At 50.9% G+C, this 16,580-nt stretch overlaps 1 protein-coding gene across 5 annotated transcripts in view; it reads right to left on the bottom strand.

Moving 5' to 3' along the window:
- Nucleotides 1-16,580, bottom strand: part of ESRRB (estrogen related receptor beta) — a 170,881-nt gene that overhangs the window by 107,865 nt on the left and 46,436 nt on the right. The window contains exon 1 of one of the 5 annotated variants that reach the window (XM_053224756.1): nt 6,350-7,252. The exons of 3 other annotated variants lie outside the window; for them this stretch is intronic. Coding sequence is in view for 1 of the 2 variants with exons in the window: in XM_027066225.2 (XP_026922026.1) it covers nt 1,878-1,927 (50 nt within the window). In the remaining variant the exon portion in view is untranslated. Of the gene's footprint in view, nt 1-1,877; nt 6,324-6,349; nt 7,253-16,580 lie in introns of those variants that run through there. One more of the 5 variants, XM_027066225.2, reaches the window with a different exon arrangement.

The raw sequence follows: 16,580 nt of genomic DNA, 5'->3' as shown, positions 1-16,580 counted from the left end.
TGGCTATGACTCGAGCCAGGGACAAATACATAGATATTTCCAGCTCAGCTAAAGAAGTCACCTCTGAAGAGAGGGAGCCTAAATAATTTAAAGATCCAATATTTGTCGTACTTGGTAATTTTATGTGAGGAAATGCCCCACGAGCATCAAACATTGTTCACAGCCTCACTTACCCACCCAGAGGTTTCTTTGACGGCTCCCACCCCCTGCTTTAGGAGGGAGCGTCTTAGGGCACTACCCCCATCCTCACCCCACCGGCCTCATAACCCGGGATCAGTGTAACCTTTAAAGAGAACGAAGAGACACTTTTCGAGCAGATGGAAATCTGAATCCATTGTAATTAAAGATTGCTCGCCTCTCCCATCCCAAATCATCTTCTTCCGACACTCTGGCGGCACCTAAAGGACCCACTGCCCAGGGAAATCCTAAAACTAGAACCAAAAAGGTCAGCGTGGAGACTGAGACAGTCTGGTCATCGACAGGAGACACTGCTGTGAAGTTGCCTCCTCTCTTCCGCGTGGTCCACCGGGGTGGAGGCGGTCTGTGCAGCGAAGAGGGGTCTAAGCACAGTTCCTGGAACCCCACATTATCCAGTGTATTTATCTCAGGGATGTCGCGGTTCTCGGGATGGGGTACAAAAATGAAAGCACGGTGGAGCGGGCACTGACTTTGGTAGTTTAGTTCGCTTCAGAGAAAAAAGAGGAAGAGGAGCACCAAGTTAAGCAGGTCCGCGAAGAACCCAGACTTTCTATTTTATTATTCTTTTAAGCCTTCCGAGGGACCACTCTGCGCGCGCCCACACGTAGACGCCGGGACACCAGCCGCGAGCGCGGCGGGACGCGGGGCGCGGGAGGGGAGAGCCGGGCGGGTACCGAGCGGGTGGGGGCAAGTGCGCGGAGGGCCCTCGGAGGGAAACCGCGGGTGGCCAGAGCAGGACCCCGGAGAACCCGGGCCGGACACGACGCTCCGGGGGATCAGGTCCCCGCCTGCCCACTCTGCGCGCTTGGCGCACCGCCCAAGCCCGGGGCCAGTGGGAGTCCCGTCCCGCAGCCCCCTCCGCTGCCCACGCCCGCGCCGCTCGGACAACCCCGGGATCCCGAAAGGCGAGCGCGAAGCCGCCCCGGGGCACGGAAATCGCGCCCGCCAGTTCCGTCGCCCGCAGCCTCCCGCAAAGCCGCGAACCAACTTTGCCTCCGCCGCGGCACCCCCGGGCCGGCTGTCCCCACCCTTGGCGGGATGCGGGATCCCCCTCGCAGGGCGTGCGGGACGCAGTGCGCCCGGGGCCGCGCCGCCCACACCGCTGGAGCGCCCCGGATCCACCGCGCCCCGTGCGCGCCCTCGGGGCGCCCCAGCGGGACCGCCGGGCAAGGCAGCGCTGGGCGCCAGCAGTTCCCAAACCCGCGCGGCACGTTCGATTTCGCCCCCTTGCCGGGATCATTTCTGCTCTTCAGTACGGAAATAAATCTTAAAGTCAAAGGGCCCCCCGGGGGAGGCTTTCTCAGACGGGCCAGAACATCCTTGCGACATTCCCGCACCTGTTCTGGGCTGCTCCTCCCTAATCCACAGAAACTCAAATATTTTCTCGCCGCGGGGGCAGATCAGCGAGAAAGAGTGAGCGAGAAAGAGCTGCTCTTACTTAAAAGTAAGGGTTTGGAAAAGGGGATGCGGGAAAAGTTAGAGGCGGTTTACCCCCGCCCCAGAAGGAAACGCAGGAAGTGTGCGGCTTTCCCCCTCCGACGTCCCCCAAGCGCCCCCGGGGTTCCTGCCACTTCAAAAATGCCTGGAAGGAGAACTGCGACACCCAGGACAGAGGCAGCCGGACTGGCAGAAGGGCAGACAGATCGACCGACCGACCAACCGAGAAACAGAGCACCTACTGGTTGTGGTAGCCGAGGGGGTCCGGGATGCAGAGTTCTGACACGTCCATCAGTCCCGTTTTAGCATTCCCAGTTGGTAGAGAAAGGCGGCGGGGAAATCACGCGGAAGAGCGAGTGAAGGGCACAGGCGAGGTGCGAGTCCGGGCAGGGGCACAGTGAGCGGGAGAAGGCAGAGTGGGAGGAAGCGCCGTGGCGGGGCGAGAGGGAGGCAGAGAGCCGTGCGCGCACAGCCCAGCGCTCCCACTCGTGCACACACTCCAGCGGGCAGAGGGGACGGGAAGCCGCGGAGGAGGCTCGGGCACCAGAGACTTGGAGCCCACTAACCCTACTGTAGCTTTAAGGCTGGGAGACTGATGTATGGTTTGGCTCCTATTGGCTATCTCTCAGGGGCTGGACTTAAAGTGACAGAATCGAGCTGGGGTGGGGGGAGGGGGGTGAGCCAGAGAGACTTCAATGGAAATCAGACGCTCAGGCGAGGTCCCCACCTCCTGAGGAGTGAGAGGACTGAGCTGTAGAGCGGCAAGGCCTGTCCTCTGGCCATTAAAGAAAAAAAAATTGTCCAACTGGCTGGTGGGATTGGGGGGTTGACAGATGTGCTGTTTATATATCCCCCCCACCGGCATCCTATCCTTTAACTGGCAGGCCTAGCCAAACTCCCCCCGCCCCCACCCTCGCTCGGCCTTTTAGAATGGGTCTGTTTTACAAATTAAAAATGAGTCACAGTGCTCCACTCTCACACCCAGAAGAGGCCAAGGCCCTAGAAATTCACAGCCTCAAGACCTGTGTTTGGTGCACAAAAGTGCAAAGGGTCAGGTCCACAGGTGAGGCACGAAGGAGAGAAGCAGATTCCCTTCCCAGCTCTCGTCACCTGGGCCAGTTGGTTCTGAACCGCTCTCATATGGCTAGATGCAGGGTGTGCATCTATAAAATGCTCTCTAGATGTACAAAATGATGCTCTTCATTGGCAACTCTCAGAAATGTACCTGGGACGCAGACGGGAGCAAATAAATCCCTGCCTGTTTAGGAAAACACAATTGTGGTTAGAACAACCAACTTACCTGCCACATGGTACTTCGAGGCACGCAAGTAGATGCTTCAGCATACACACCTGAATCCCCAGCTACGAACACACCTGCATCCCTGTCTGCTGCTCCATCCATGAACCCAAATATTACGGGCTGCCTCTGTACTAAAACAAGCTATAAGTCATGCCCCAATCCTTCTTCTCGGGCTTTTCATCTTTTGAGATGTGCCAGCCACAGAGAGATAATAATGTGAGAATTCAAATGAGTGTGGGAGGGGATAGGTATAGAATTACTTAAAAGGGGGGGAAGCCCCCAGGAGAGACCACCACCTTATTCTCCTATATTCTACAGCAGACAATTTGGGGGGGAGGAGACATAATTTTATCATCCAAATAAGGTCTAAATGGAGTGTAACTGCAGGCAGTATTCAAGCACTTCAGGAGTAAAAGCAGGGAAGGTGGTGAGAAACCCCAGGAGGGGCCAGGCGCTCCGGAGGGGCCGGGGAATGGGCAGCGGGACCACAGATGATACTTGACTTGGATAAATGTAAGCGCGTGCAGGCTGGGAAACAGAGCTGAGATTTTTCATATGTGCTGAAGTGGAGGAACGCATGGGATTCTCCGGGCTCGGGGCTCAGGCAGGCATCTCGCGGAGAGATGGATGAAGATGTCTGCTCTGTCAGCAGAACCCCCAGCAGCCCCGGATTTTTTTTTAATCACATCGGTACTTGGTTGTATTAGAGATGGAAGCAGGGTGTAGAGCCTCTGTCCTTAACCAGGGCCTCTACACAACGACCACCTCTTGCCAAGACCTCAGTGACTGGTTTCTCTGTGTCCTTTCCAGCCCCCTGAAATACCTTTTCCAAGCGCCCGGCAGCCAGGGAGCTCACTGGAAAATGCACACGGTCCCGGTCCTTCCCTTGGCCCCACAAGGAAGCCTCACAGGACAGACTCCTATGTGTCTCTCTGTACCCCTCCGTATCCTGCGCCATACTGCCCTGTCTTTGCACCTGCTACCTAGAATTCCCCACCTTCTGGGCCGCACCAGAACCTTTGCTACTCAGTTTGCAATTATATATATATTGGTATAATACCCCCCCCCACACACACACTAAATTATAAGCCCTATGAGGGTAGAGACCATGTCTGTTCTTGTTTCCCAGAGAATCCCCAGTGAGTAATGGTGCCTGATACAGAGAAGTTACTTGAGAAATATTTTGTTGAACAAATCGAAGCATGGCAGTTTGGGGTGGGCCTGCTGAGGGACAGGCTGGCTGTCCCAGAAGGGGGGTTAGGTTGTGTGGGATCAGTGGCTCCTTGCTCTGTGTGGGCACACCAATTTTAACTGGAGACAGAACACACTTGGTAGAACATGAAAAGAAAGACAACTTCACAGCCCCGGGCAGTGGATTCAAAGCCACCAGGGGCAAAAGAGGGTAAATACTGAGTTTCGTTGGTGAAAAAGCGAGGCTAATGCCCACGCACAATCACTGTCTGCATCTAAGGTATGAGGAGGAAGTAGCTAAAGGCCTCTCTCTGGATACTGGATGATTGCCCTCCAGGGAGGGAATGAGGTCCTGGGGACCCCGCTTCCTCCTTCTCCTCCTCCTCCTCCTCCCCCCCCCCCCCCCACCCCATGCCTGTCCAGCCACCTCACCTACAGCCCTGAGGTGAGGCCAGGGAGCCCGTAGACCAGCAAGGACACCCTGGTGACCTGATGTAGCCTGGCAGGTCCAGCTTTTCCTGTGGTTCTCCAGGCAAACTTGGTGGTGGGTCCTACCTTGTTCCTGGGACCAGCCTCTCTCCACTCTGCCCTCACCCAGCTCACAGAGGAGGGTATTTCCTCCCAAAGCCAGGGTCTGGTCCCACGCCTCTAGCTGGACAGATGGCAGTGCTGGAGAGTGCAGCAGACTCCAGGATGTGCTCCTGACATCTCCATGTGACCTTACCAAGGTCTCTCTCCTCCAGAACACAAAGGTGGGGGGGCAGGGGGAAGTGGAATGAGTGGGCAGGGCTCTTGGGTTCCATGAACCCTGAAATTCATTCAACCAGTTGTCATTTCATTCTTGCACCGTTCACCTAGAGCAGGTGCAATTTGTAACCCATCCCTAGCACCAAGGTCTAAGCCACCCACCCCTTCGCTACCTTGCATCCCAAGCCTGGCGCCCCCAGATGGGCATGTCAGCCAAAGGGGACTCTGGGACAGAAGGCATTAGAAACAGTAATTGTGGATGGTGTAAGGGGACAGCAGCTCACTTAGTTCTTGTGACAAACTCCTCTAAATAGATATTTATTACATTTACAGAACCGTACAGCTGAGAGGGACTTGGAGAATCATTTAGAATCACCACCAGACTTTACAGATAAGGAAACTCAGACATTTCCCTGTGTGGAGAAGTGACCGACACAAGGTCACACCGTGAATAACGGGCAAAGCATGCCGTCTTTGGTGCCTGGATTTCTACTTATTCAACTCCTAAACCTTTGTTCACGTGTCTCTTCACTTTCTCTCCCTACTCCTTCCCTGAGTCCAAGCTCGTTGCTAAGGAATATGAGGCCAAATCAGAACAGTGCCACTGGCATCACCTTCCACACACACTTCGCCGGGTAGGTGGTGGGGACCAGGCAGATGTGTCCACACCCTTCCCCACCTGGTTTCCTGGGAGAAAAAGGAAGCACTGATTGGTGGGACACCAATTTCTTGACCTGCTGTCCTGCCGTGAGAAATGCTCCAGCTGGCAGGTTAAGTAGGAAAACGTACCCAGACACAGCCTGGCCCACCCTGTTCCTCAAACCGGTGTTCCCCCAGGCACAGAAGGCACCAAGTGGAACACGGATCCACGCTGACCAGCCACTCTTACCCATCCCAGTCTGGCTAAGCCCTGAAAAGGGGCCGTCCGAATGCCTGCACCTGGAGCCCAAAGGCCACCTGAGTGACCTTGATCTCTTGCCATGATCTCTGCAGCTGACCCCCGCATGGCACCCCCTGCCACGAGTCTGGTGGAAATCCCCACCTTTGGTGGAGCCTAGTCTTGGGGTGTCTCTTCCCACTCTTGCGGCAGCCCCCCCCCCCCGACACCCGTCATCTCTGCACACGTGAGGCAGCAGCTGGCAGTATCTCTCGGGTTCTCGAATCCCCTCCCTGTGCTGTAACTGCTCTGAGCCCACAACAAGAGGCTGCTTTTCCCGTCTTCAAGCAGGGTAACTTAGAAGGAGCTGGTGAACTCAGCGTGGGCCCTGGGGGAGCAGAGGGCTTGATGGCTTCATCACTAAAAGATAAGAGCCAACAAGAGGTTTTGGAGTCTGCCACACGCTCCCTAAGTCCAGTGAATGGGGGACACTGTTTGGGTTACTCCATCCCTGTCCCCCACCCTCACATTCCCTGAACCCGCATTTCCAGGCGGGATGACGCCATAGGAAACACACAAGGTGCATAAGCACTTCTTACCAACAGCCCGGGAAGGAGGAGAGGACTCCGTGGAACCGTCTGAATCACAGTCCGAGCTTGTTTCTGATCCACCCCAGGGTAAGGGCCGGGGGAGGCGAGTCCAGGAAGTGCATCCATTGACCATCCACGAGGTCTAAGGTGGGCCCGGCCTAGACAGTGAGCCTAACTTGTGCGTCTCTGGGGACAGTACTGACCGGGCCAGGGCTCCATGGACTCCTGGCCAGGGAAAATGTCCCCAACCACACACCTCTTTGGGTCCCTTCCCTTCTCACATGCTTGAATTTGGGGTGTGGAGTTATATTCCTGAGTGGTGGTCAGCAGACTGTCAGCCCATTGGCTGGCACATGTCCCACGGATCATAATTAACTGATAACGCTAATACAATGTGAGTTTGTGCTCCCATAATAGTCTCCTGCTGACAGATAAATGCTGCGGAAACATGATGGCTTTTCCTGAAGCTGTAATGGCCCATTATTGGGGCAAGAAGGCTCGTGTATATTAGCACTGCCGCCATGACACCGAAGATAAAATATGAAGGGGCGTCTTGAGTGAGTAAATGCTTGGGTTCCCGCCTACGACTGTCATCCATTTCATTATCAGAAATCCCTACTGGGGGTCTTGGAATAGCTTCCAGATACTTCAAAGTTCCCGTGGTTTTTTTTTTTTTTTTCTGAGCCTCAAGATACCATTCTCACTAACACAGCTAAATAGTATATTAAAGTTCTCTATCAAAAAGATTCCTTCTTCCGGCAGGTCCTATGCAAGATGGCAACTGCAGTGAACAGGTGGGCTGGTGAGATGAGGAAGGTGAGATACGTCTCTCCACAGAAACAAAGATCTTTTTCCCTTCTAATGGGCAGCAGAATAGGAACATATCAGGAATGTAATAGCTTTATCCTCTGCCAAATTTCTGGGGTGGGGTGGGGGAGGAGGAAGAGGAGGAGGAGGAGGAAGAGGAGGAGGAGGGGAGAAGAAGAATATGCCTTGATAGTACCTGGGACCTAAGAGGCATTGAATAACTAGCTATTGATTAAACGAACGATCTAATTAAATATTTTCTATTACAGTGGATTGTGGGTTTTTCCTTATAACAAAGAACTTTGACCTTATTTCGTCTGTGTCACATATTAATTTATCATCCAATTTCTTATGACTTTTGCGTCAATTTAAGTATAAAACATAGTTGGTTTCGAAGAGTAGGACATATAGTTTGTTTCTAAGGTGTCATCACTGGGAAAGGGAAAACTGTGGTTGATGACAGTTTTAACTGAAAAAAAACTCATGGTCAACACGGGCCACAGAAAGAATGAACAGTTTGCTTTGCAAATTCACAAATTATGCCTGTGTGTACGTTTCTATTTATTTATTTGTTTGTTTGTTTATTTATTTATTTATTTGTTATTTTTATTTTTTATTTGTTTGTATGTAATCTCTATCCCCAGTGTGGGGCTTGAACTCACAACCCTGAGACCAAGAGTCGCAGGCTCTACCGACTGAGCTAGCCAGGGGCCATGTACATTTTTCTCTTCTCACAGGTAATTCTCTTAGAGAAATCATAAGACACATGAAACTTTTGGAAAATTAATTCTAAAGCACCACACACATAAAGTGTTATTAAGTGGGAACAAAAAAACATGTTGGCTTGAGCCGGTCTCCCCAGCATTAATGACACCAAATTCAAAACTGGGAACACTCAAGCCATGTTTTCATTTCCTAATGGCTCGATTAAGGTGGAGCTTCTGATTTCATTATTTTTTCAGAATAAAATGCATTTTGTTTTTGCTCTAACAAAATGCTTTACAGAGAGGGGAGAAAAAAAACAGCCAATGCTTTTAGGTTTGAGAAAAAAAATCAAACATACATGGTGTATAATAAACTGTAAAGTGCTCTACCTATATAAAACATGATTGAGATGATGAGGGCTTTTACCCATGTCCTTCCATGAGAAAAGGACGGCCCAACCACTTCCTGCACAAATGTATATTGTAATGACACCGGTCCCATTGGCGAACTCCCCACAGCTCTGAACAACGCAATTACAAACGGGTCAGTACCAGTTCCAGAGGAGGACTCGAGCTTTGTAGCAGGACCATCTCTAACACTTTCATTTTTCATCAACAGTTGGGAACGTGACGCTTTGGTAGAATTCCTGACTTAGCAGGGTTTGCCTTCCCAAGAAGGACAAGACAAGGCAAGAAGGGAAACTGCAGAAGAACTAAATAGAGTTTACGGGAGTGGGTAAAAGGCAGTCAACGATACAAGATTTAATATGGATAAACACCGGTAACACACTTGTCAGCAGTGACCCTAGAGTGAGCCAGCCCGCAGGAGAGCTGGCGGGAGGGCAGCGATGCAGAGAGACATCTGGGGTCAGAACAGATAGCACATTAAGCATGGGCCTCCAGCTCGATGGCATGACAAACACTGCTTTGGGGTAATTCTACAAAACCCAGCCGAGCAAGGAGCAGCAATAATTTCTCTTTACTCTCCCTTACTAGAAGCACAGATGGAATTTTATGCTCAGCCCTGAGGGACTTGCTTCGAAGGCAGACTGGAAAGGTGATGTGGAAAGGACTTGGAGAAGGTTGGAGAAGGTGTCGAAGGCCTCCTGGAGGGTGCCTGGGCCCCGTAAGGAGAGGGACAAGCATGGGACAGGAAGGGATGGGTTGTCCCTGTGTGCAGGACAAATGCTTGGGTCCAGACACCATGTGTGTGTCTCTCTCTCTCTCTCTCTCTCTCACACACACACACACACACACACTGTAGGGATTGTCTCAGTCTCCTCTGACCATCTCCTTTTCTCTCTCTTGGTCAGCAGGCCACTCAGGTGTCTCCCCTGTACTTCCAGTGCCTGAGGCCTGGGTTACTAAGGGGCTGGATAATGCACCCTAGAGGTGCAGGAGGGTAGCTCTCTGATTTCCTCCCTTTTACTGCCCTCTGTGCACTGTTTCATACTGTAATTCTTTGCATAAACCTTCCAGAAAAGACACGCATGCGTCTCTTTGAGGCTTGGTAGGAAATGGGGGCCGCACATCATGTCACACGGCTTGGCATCAGTCCTCACCCCAATTCCTCTTTTTTATCCCTGGGCTTACATCTCCCAAAGAAAGTATCAGCAGTTTAACGCTTGCCTCAGGCTCTGCTTCCGAGGGGACTGGGACTATAAGATAAAGACAGTCAGCAAATGGTTTAGGGTCACCCACTTTCTCTCAATTGAAACTTTTATTATCTACTACCCCCTTCCTTGGTTAGAGGAGGGGGAGCATGATGGGTACAAGGATCAATGGATTACCGTGGCTCTTCACTACCCACGTTACAGACTCACTGTTTTACAAAGGCCCACATGGACCCCGCCCCACCCACCCACTCACATCCACTCAGACACTATGGTTCCCATGCAGCAGCCAAAGTGTTCAGATCCATGGTATCATCTGGAACTTCCTTCTCCTTCCCCATTCGCCTTTCGTTCTACTCCCTCCATACCTGGGAAGCCCAGTACATATTTTGCTCTCCCTCCTCTGGTTTTCTTCATACTGAGCTCAGCTACTTCCTCAGGTGACCATCCTCTCCCCTCATGCACACCCCTAACTCTAAGGTACTTTTGGCTCCCAGCACCAGGAGAGTCTAGTGGCTTTAGGAGGAGGGGTCTACACAGCAAGATTCCAGGGGCAGGTGGTTTCACCTTTTTTGGCCTGCCATCTTTAGCATACTGGCTTTCCCCTTCACCTTGCCCCCTCGCAGTTAAAGGATGGTTCCTGGGGCGTCCGTATCACTTTCTCACCCAGCTGTGTTCCAATCCAGCAAGGGTGTGTATCCAGTATGTGTGCTTCCGCTGGGGAAAGTGTTCTTTAGTTTTGTGTGTGTGTGTGTGTGTGTGTGTGTGTGTGTGTGTGTGTGTGTGTTTAATCTTTATGTTTTTAGTTTGTTTTTCATGTTGATTTGGATTTAATTTTAATCCAGAGGAAGATCTCCCCTAAGAATTCCCCATCCCTATCCTGGCGGACTTATCCTCACATCTCTTGGCCAGAATCCAGTCATATGCTCACCCCAAACCAATCACTCTCAGAGGAGAAATGGATCACCGTGATTGCTTTCAAATACATGGACTCCCTGAAGCTGAGGGGAGGCTCACTTTTCCTGAGTTACATTAGTATTCAATGACAAACGAATCCACTTCTGTTAGAAGAGGAAGCAGGAATGGCTGTGGGGTTAGCAATGGTCTCCGCCAAGCCTGGTGGTGCTGAACCAGAACCACAGTATCTGAGTGGATGGTGAGAGGGATGGTGGCAATTGGCCACCATGGATGCAAACAGTAAGAGGGTCATCACCTGTACAGACAGAAACACAGTAATAAAGCTGACTGAACACGGCTTTGTGTTACCACCTTACTCCAGTGAGTCAAAGTAATCAGTGATAAAATATTTTCTCCCCAAGAAAATTTCCTGTTGGTCTGAGTTGTGATTGCTGTTGAATTTGAATAACATACGTAAATTCCAAATTAGCATGGTTTCATGATCTATTCTTTAATACAAATTGCATCCCGCCTGGGAATTACAAAGTCAGCCACACACACACTAATTTAGTTCTACTTAGCTGCAGGGGGGTCTCAAGAGTGGATTCCTAGCGGTGTGGAATTGTTCACGCTCAGGTAAGGTGCAGTGTGTCCAAGTCCCTGGGGTGCTATGTAGATCCTGTGTTCAGTTGGTGGATTTAAAATAAACAGTGACAGCACAGAGATTCTAAAGATGGAGAAGGCACTTGAGGTGCTTCAGTCTTGTTCTTCTATGTGACCTCTTGGAGTTTTCATTTGCATTTAAAATTTAAAGCAATGGAAGGGGCAGGACTCTGAGCTGTGATATTTGTTAGTTCAATAACAGTTCCCACGTGAAAAGTTTCAAAGTTTGCATGATCTCTTTTTTTAATAAAGACTTGTAATAGATTTTTTTTTAGAAAGAAGTGAGTGCAAGAGGGGAGAGGGGCAGAGGGAGAAAGAGAAAGAAAGAGACAGAGAAAGAGAATCTTAATGATGCCCAGTGCAGAGCCCAACATGGGGCTCGATCTCATGACCCTGGGACCATGACCTGAGCCAAAATCAAGAGTCAGACACTCAACTGACTGAGCCACCCAGGTGCTCCTACATCATATCTTTAATGTAGAAATTTACTCTTTGTTCTGTAGTGTTATGGATGGCTTTTAAGTTAATCAACAAATCAGGAAAATAATGTTGACTATTAACTATTCCATGATTATACTAAGTATAATTTTGTTGCACAGAAGACCTGGGTCTGGGTATCAAATATTCAAGGTCTGCCCACCATCCCTCCTTTTGCTTGGTCCCTTGTCTTGGCCCACCCCCAGCTGGGCTGGTGGTCCTGAGAAACAGACAAAGGAAAATGTCTACATTTCCTTAAGATATGTTTAAAGGACCTCATCTCCAAACAGACCAATGAGAATCCGAGCCCTCAAATCCCCTTGGCATCTTCACCAAGCTCCCATCCACTCCATTCCCCTCCAGTTGAATAAGTCTGCCTTTTATCAAACCCCAGCCATGAAGACAGAAACCCTATTTCTTGTTCATCATTCCCTGGTCGATCCTCTGTCTTGCTCCCTCACCAGTATCGCATCATTTTTATTTTCTCCCCCCCTCCATTGTTCAGTGGAGAATACCAACTGTAGTATGAGTCTTCAGACTCAACGACGAGAGTTGGAGAGGGTGGTAGGGAAGTACACTTCCTGGGCACCCACGCCGGGCAGGGCACTTAGTGTTGTTCTGCCACTTAGCCCTCACACAGGGCCTGCTTTACGCCTGTGGTGGGTACCATCCCTCTCATTTTCGCTGTTGAAGAGAAAATTGAAGTTCTGAGGGTAAGAAAGGCCAGAAGACAAGCTGAGATTTGAACCCAATTCTGGCTCGCCCTGAAACCTGTGCTCTCTGGCCATTCCATGTCACCTTAATGGAGTCCATACCAACACTGCATCCTATGACAAAAGAAGAGGCCCTCATGGGCTAGCCCAGGAACCTAAGCGCAACGGGTCACTGGAAAATATGTGCTTAGGTCCAATCAACTGATTTGTAAGAGGACTTTAGGAACATAGCCCCTGGAAAGTCAGTATGGGCCAGACCCATCCCCACGCTCGTCTATTGAGCAAGACATGTTCGTTCCTAACAGAGAAGTTCTTTCAAATCAGAATGAGTGTGTTCTCAGCACTGGAGGGGGAGAATGTGAGAAGGAGGGTACTGTTGGGGGAGAAACCAACTGATCTTGTGGAGTGATGCCAAAGAGGAAATTGTAACTTTCTATGGCTTAGAGAAGGTGAACGGCAGCCGGAAGAAGGAGGAGGTGACGAAAAGGAAGACAATCAAAATTTCCTCATTAGGGACAATTTGCCTGGTTGGGACAGGTTCAAATGGGAAGCAATTTTGAAACCAGCTGGACGCACTTCAGTGATTTCTGCAGACACACCCAAGAAATCTGGAGGTAGAATAAACTCCCTACTAAACGAAGGAGATCTAATTCCCTTGTTTGCCTTCCCCTCCCTGTTCCTGGTGGTTTGAAAGGCCACGGAGAGATGGAACAGGTGGGTTTCTTTCCCTGTCTCTTCCAACATCAACAAATACACATTTCCTTTCGTTCCTTGGATCTTAGCTATCCTAGCCATTCAACCAAGGGAGACTCATTTCTCGCCTCAGTATCAAAGGATGGGCCAGAGGATGGGTCTTTCCAGAGATTTGGTTCCTTAACAACTCCTCAGTGGCAGCCAACCAAGTGGTCCACTGGAGAGACTCACCCACAAGCCGGCATGCTTTTTACTTACGGGATCACAGAAACATCATTCTAAAGCAGTGGTTTTCAAGCTTAAAAAAAAAGAGCCCTGAAGAGTCTTTCGGTGGAACTGTACATAGAACTTTGTTATATGAAACAGAAAAGAGTAGCTTTTCTGGTTTAGGCAAGTGGGTCCTTCACCCACACCCCCCAGGGAGTCCACAAGCTACCTCTATAGAATCCCTAGGCTCCCCTGGAGCACACTTTGAAAGTAAGAAGGATATGTCTAAAATCAGTGTTCTCTAAACAGCATCGACTCAAACAACTTGACCAGCCTTCCAAGATTAAGAAAGGGCAGTAACATGCACACCTGTGAGGGTTTTCTGGACAACACCTATTTGGAGGCCAGGAGGCCATGTTAGAAGAAGCCATGGTTAAAAAAGGAGCAGTGTGCCCAAACACTCCAGCTTTTCGCATCAATGTCCTTTGCTATTCAGAATGAGGCCAGACCCATGTAGGTGGCTGGCCTTGCGGTGCCCTTGCGAGCGAGGACCAAACTCATCATCACGGGCAGGGCTGCGTGGTGGTTCTCAGCATCATGATGTACACAGGGGTATTTCCTATCAAGTGTGAAGACAGCTGCTAGGAATATTAACATTGGTAAAGTCCCAACATTCGTGAGCTCCAATTCTTTCTCATGTAGCACTCCATGATGTGACTTTCGCTCACTTGCACGGGACATGCTTTCTTGAGTGGGTGCATTAGGGGTGAATCAAGATACAAACTAATGCTTTGTGAGTTACAAGGAGGACTCTGTGTGCTGATGGGAGAGTGCCTCCGGGGAAACGTTTCCTGTCGCAAGCATCTGAGGGAAACAGTTGGGAAGGACTGCCAGAGTAAAGAAGAGAAGTCCAGCTCAAATCCTCACTCTGCCCGTCATTAGCTTTAGGATTCTGGGACATGTTTCCCCCCCTGTCCAGGCTTCCTCAAATCTTTACAATGGTTTGTCGCAGGGCAGTGTGTATACAGCACTTTGCACATAGTATTTGGTCGGCAGACACTGGTTCCACTCCATCCCTTCCTAAAAGGAGGTCTGCTTCTCACAGCGATCTTCCCTGTAACACATTCATCGTCCACATTACCCTCAGCCTCCGGGAGCGGAGTACAACTGAGACATTAGCCGGTGGCTGACTCTGTTCACTATGACAGCCCATATACATCCTATTTGCCTGCCCCCTCTCTGTCCCGTCTTATCTCCAACCCCCCGAGGATGTGGAACAGCACCTTCTCAGTCATAACTGGAGCATAGCTCCTTAGAGCCCAGCCACCTTCTGCCCACCTCATCATTAGCTCCCCAACCACATAACCCAAGTGCTGAACTCCTGGCCCGTCATGGTGAGCTGCAGGTGCTCGTGCAACATTAGGGTCAAGGCCACAGTCAAGACCACCCACTAGAGATGCCCTTGGGTGTGCTTTGAGTCTTTGTTACAATTCAAACATGGAATCTCATGCTGATCTCTAACACCTCACTGGGATCTGAATTCTTCAACAGGACTTAGAAGAACTGTCACTCTCGGAGCCTCAGGCCCATTCTACCCTTGGAAACCCTCCCTTCTACACACCTGTTAATAACACCCGGTGTTACCCAACAGCCCTCAGAAGTGTGCATATTACTCCCATTTCTTTCTTTCTTTTTTTTAATAGGCTCCACTCCCAGTGTGGAGCCCAACATGGGGCTTGAACTCATGACCCTGAGATGAAGACCTGAGCTGAGCTGAGATCAAGAGTCAGACACTTAACCTACGGAGCCACCCAGGTGCCCCACACCCATTTCTTAATCTTGGAGGAAGAGTCATCACTATGTAAAAATACAAACACTGATTACTTCTTCCCCCAAAGAACCTTTTCAAAGTCATAGAGATATAAGGGCTATTTAATCTCCCACAGCCGAGCTCACCTCACCTCACCTCACTGCTGTGGCAGAGAGGAAGCCGACCACCTTGAGGTCCTTTTTACACCCCAGCCTCTCATCTCAGGGGACCTTTCAATGCAGCCACCTGGAATGGCATCAGGCAACAGCCCAGGCAGAGAGGCATATGAGCTCTGACCCCACCTGTCCGGCAGCCAGGTCATCTGGAATGTGTTGGGACCGTCTCTAATGGAGGAATGTGCAGTGTAATGAAAACACAGGGGTGGCTTCTCAAAGTGTCCTTTCACGATTCCATGAGCAATAGTGTGAGAGGGCTCCCTGTCCAACCTCTGCGGGAGGAGCCAGGTGGCATCCCCCCCAAACAGGGTGCAAGCTGTACGTGCATCAGGCACCTTGCCATTGTAAAGCCCTTGCTGCAAACTGTCCCATGGATCTTGTTAGCTCACACTCAGGGGCAGAACAGTGCCTTCCATCTCGCAAGGGGGAAATAAATAAAGTCAACCCACCCTCTGCATGACACTCCTGGGTCCCTTCTTCGTGGGGGGAGTTCGTGGAATGAAAACATAGTGAAGATTAATAACATGTCCTTGGAGTCTGAGGTGGGACAGCCCAAGAAGGTAGGCAGATGCCTGGTCTCAGGGGGACAGAGCAGGAGCACAACGTTATAACCCGTTAAGTCTTGTTCTACTCAATGCCCACTAACATGATAGAGCCTCACGATAAAGCAGTCTGCAGAGCAGGAGGCTTGGGGAGGGGCCCTAAGAAGATGGGATATGCTCAAGAGAAAGGGAGACTCTCAACCCCTCGCCCCACACTGTTACCTCTGCCCACGAGAAAGAAAGGAAGAGTTGTTCATCTGATCAGTCAGCGCCCAAGACATGCTCCACGCACACTCTGCTAGAGGCAGGGCCGTGCCCTGTTAAAGATTTGCAAGGCTGCTCAGGACCCTCTCTTGCTCTCATGATCTTCAGAGCTTCCAGCCTTCTACGGCCAAAGCTGCTCCCGCTTTCTTCTTCCAGACACTCTGTCTGCCGCTGAGCAGGTCAGGGCCTGCTGCAAAGACAAGGGGCATCTTGGCGTCGTGGGGAGGGAGCAGGAGTGGAAAGCAAGCAGGTCCGGGAAGGAAATCCCACAGTTCCAGCAGGAGCCCTACTGTACGGCACAGGATAGACTGCCGCCTTCACACCAGGGCCCAAAGGCAGAGCAGCGCGATGGGACGGAGGGTGCAACGGGGGTACAAGCTGCCGGCAGGGCCCGCTCCCCCAGGGAAGGGAGGAACGAGCAACCTCTGGCAGGTGCGCATGCGTGCCACCCAGAGGCTCAGACACTGTAGCAGCACCCTCAGGTGGCCAAAAGCCAGCCTCCCAGCTGCCTCAGGGGCGCTTTGGGCCACTTTGTTTTTTTCTATAACGTCCCTTGTAGAAAGTCAAAAATAAGGAGAGGTGGAGCTCTGATGGCCGTGGATCAGGCCACTCCTGAGGACAGGATCTGCACACAAGTGAGCCTTTGGGGCTTCTGCTTCTGTGAGCGCCATTTC

Source organism: Acinonyx jubatus, chromosome B3 (assembly GCF_027475565.1).
Source record: "Acinonyx jubatus isolate Ajub_Pintada_27869175 chromosome B3, VMU_Ajub_asm_v1.0, whole genome shotgun sequence".
Taxonomy (NCBI): domain Eukaryota; kingdom Metazoa; phylum Chordata; class Mammalia; order Carnivora; family Felidae; genus Acinonyx; species Acinonyx jubatus.
Note: the sequence above shows the minus strand (reverse complement) of the source record. Positions and strands in the feature narration are given on the sequence as shown.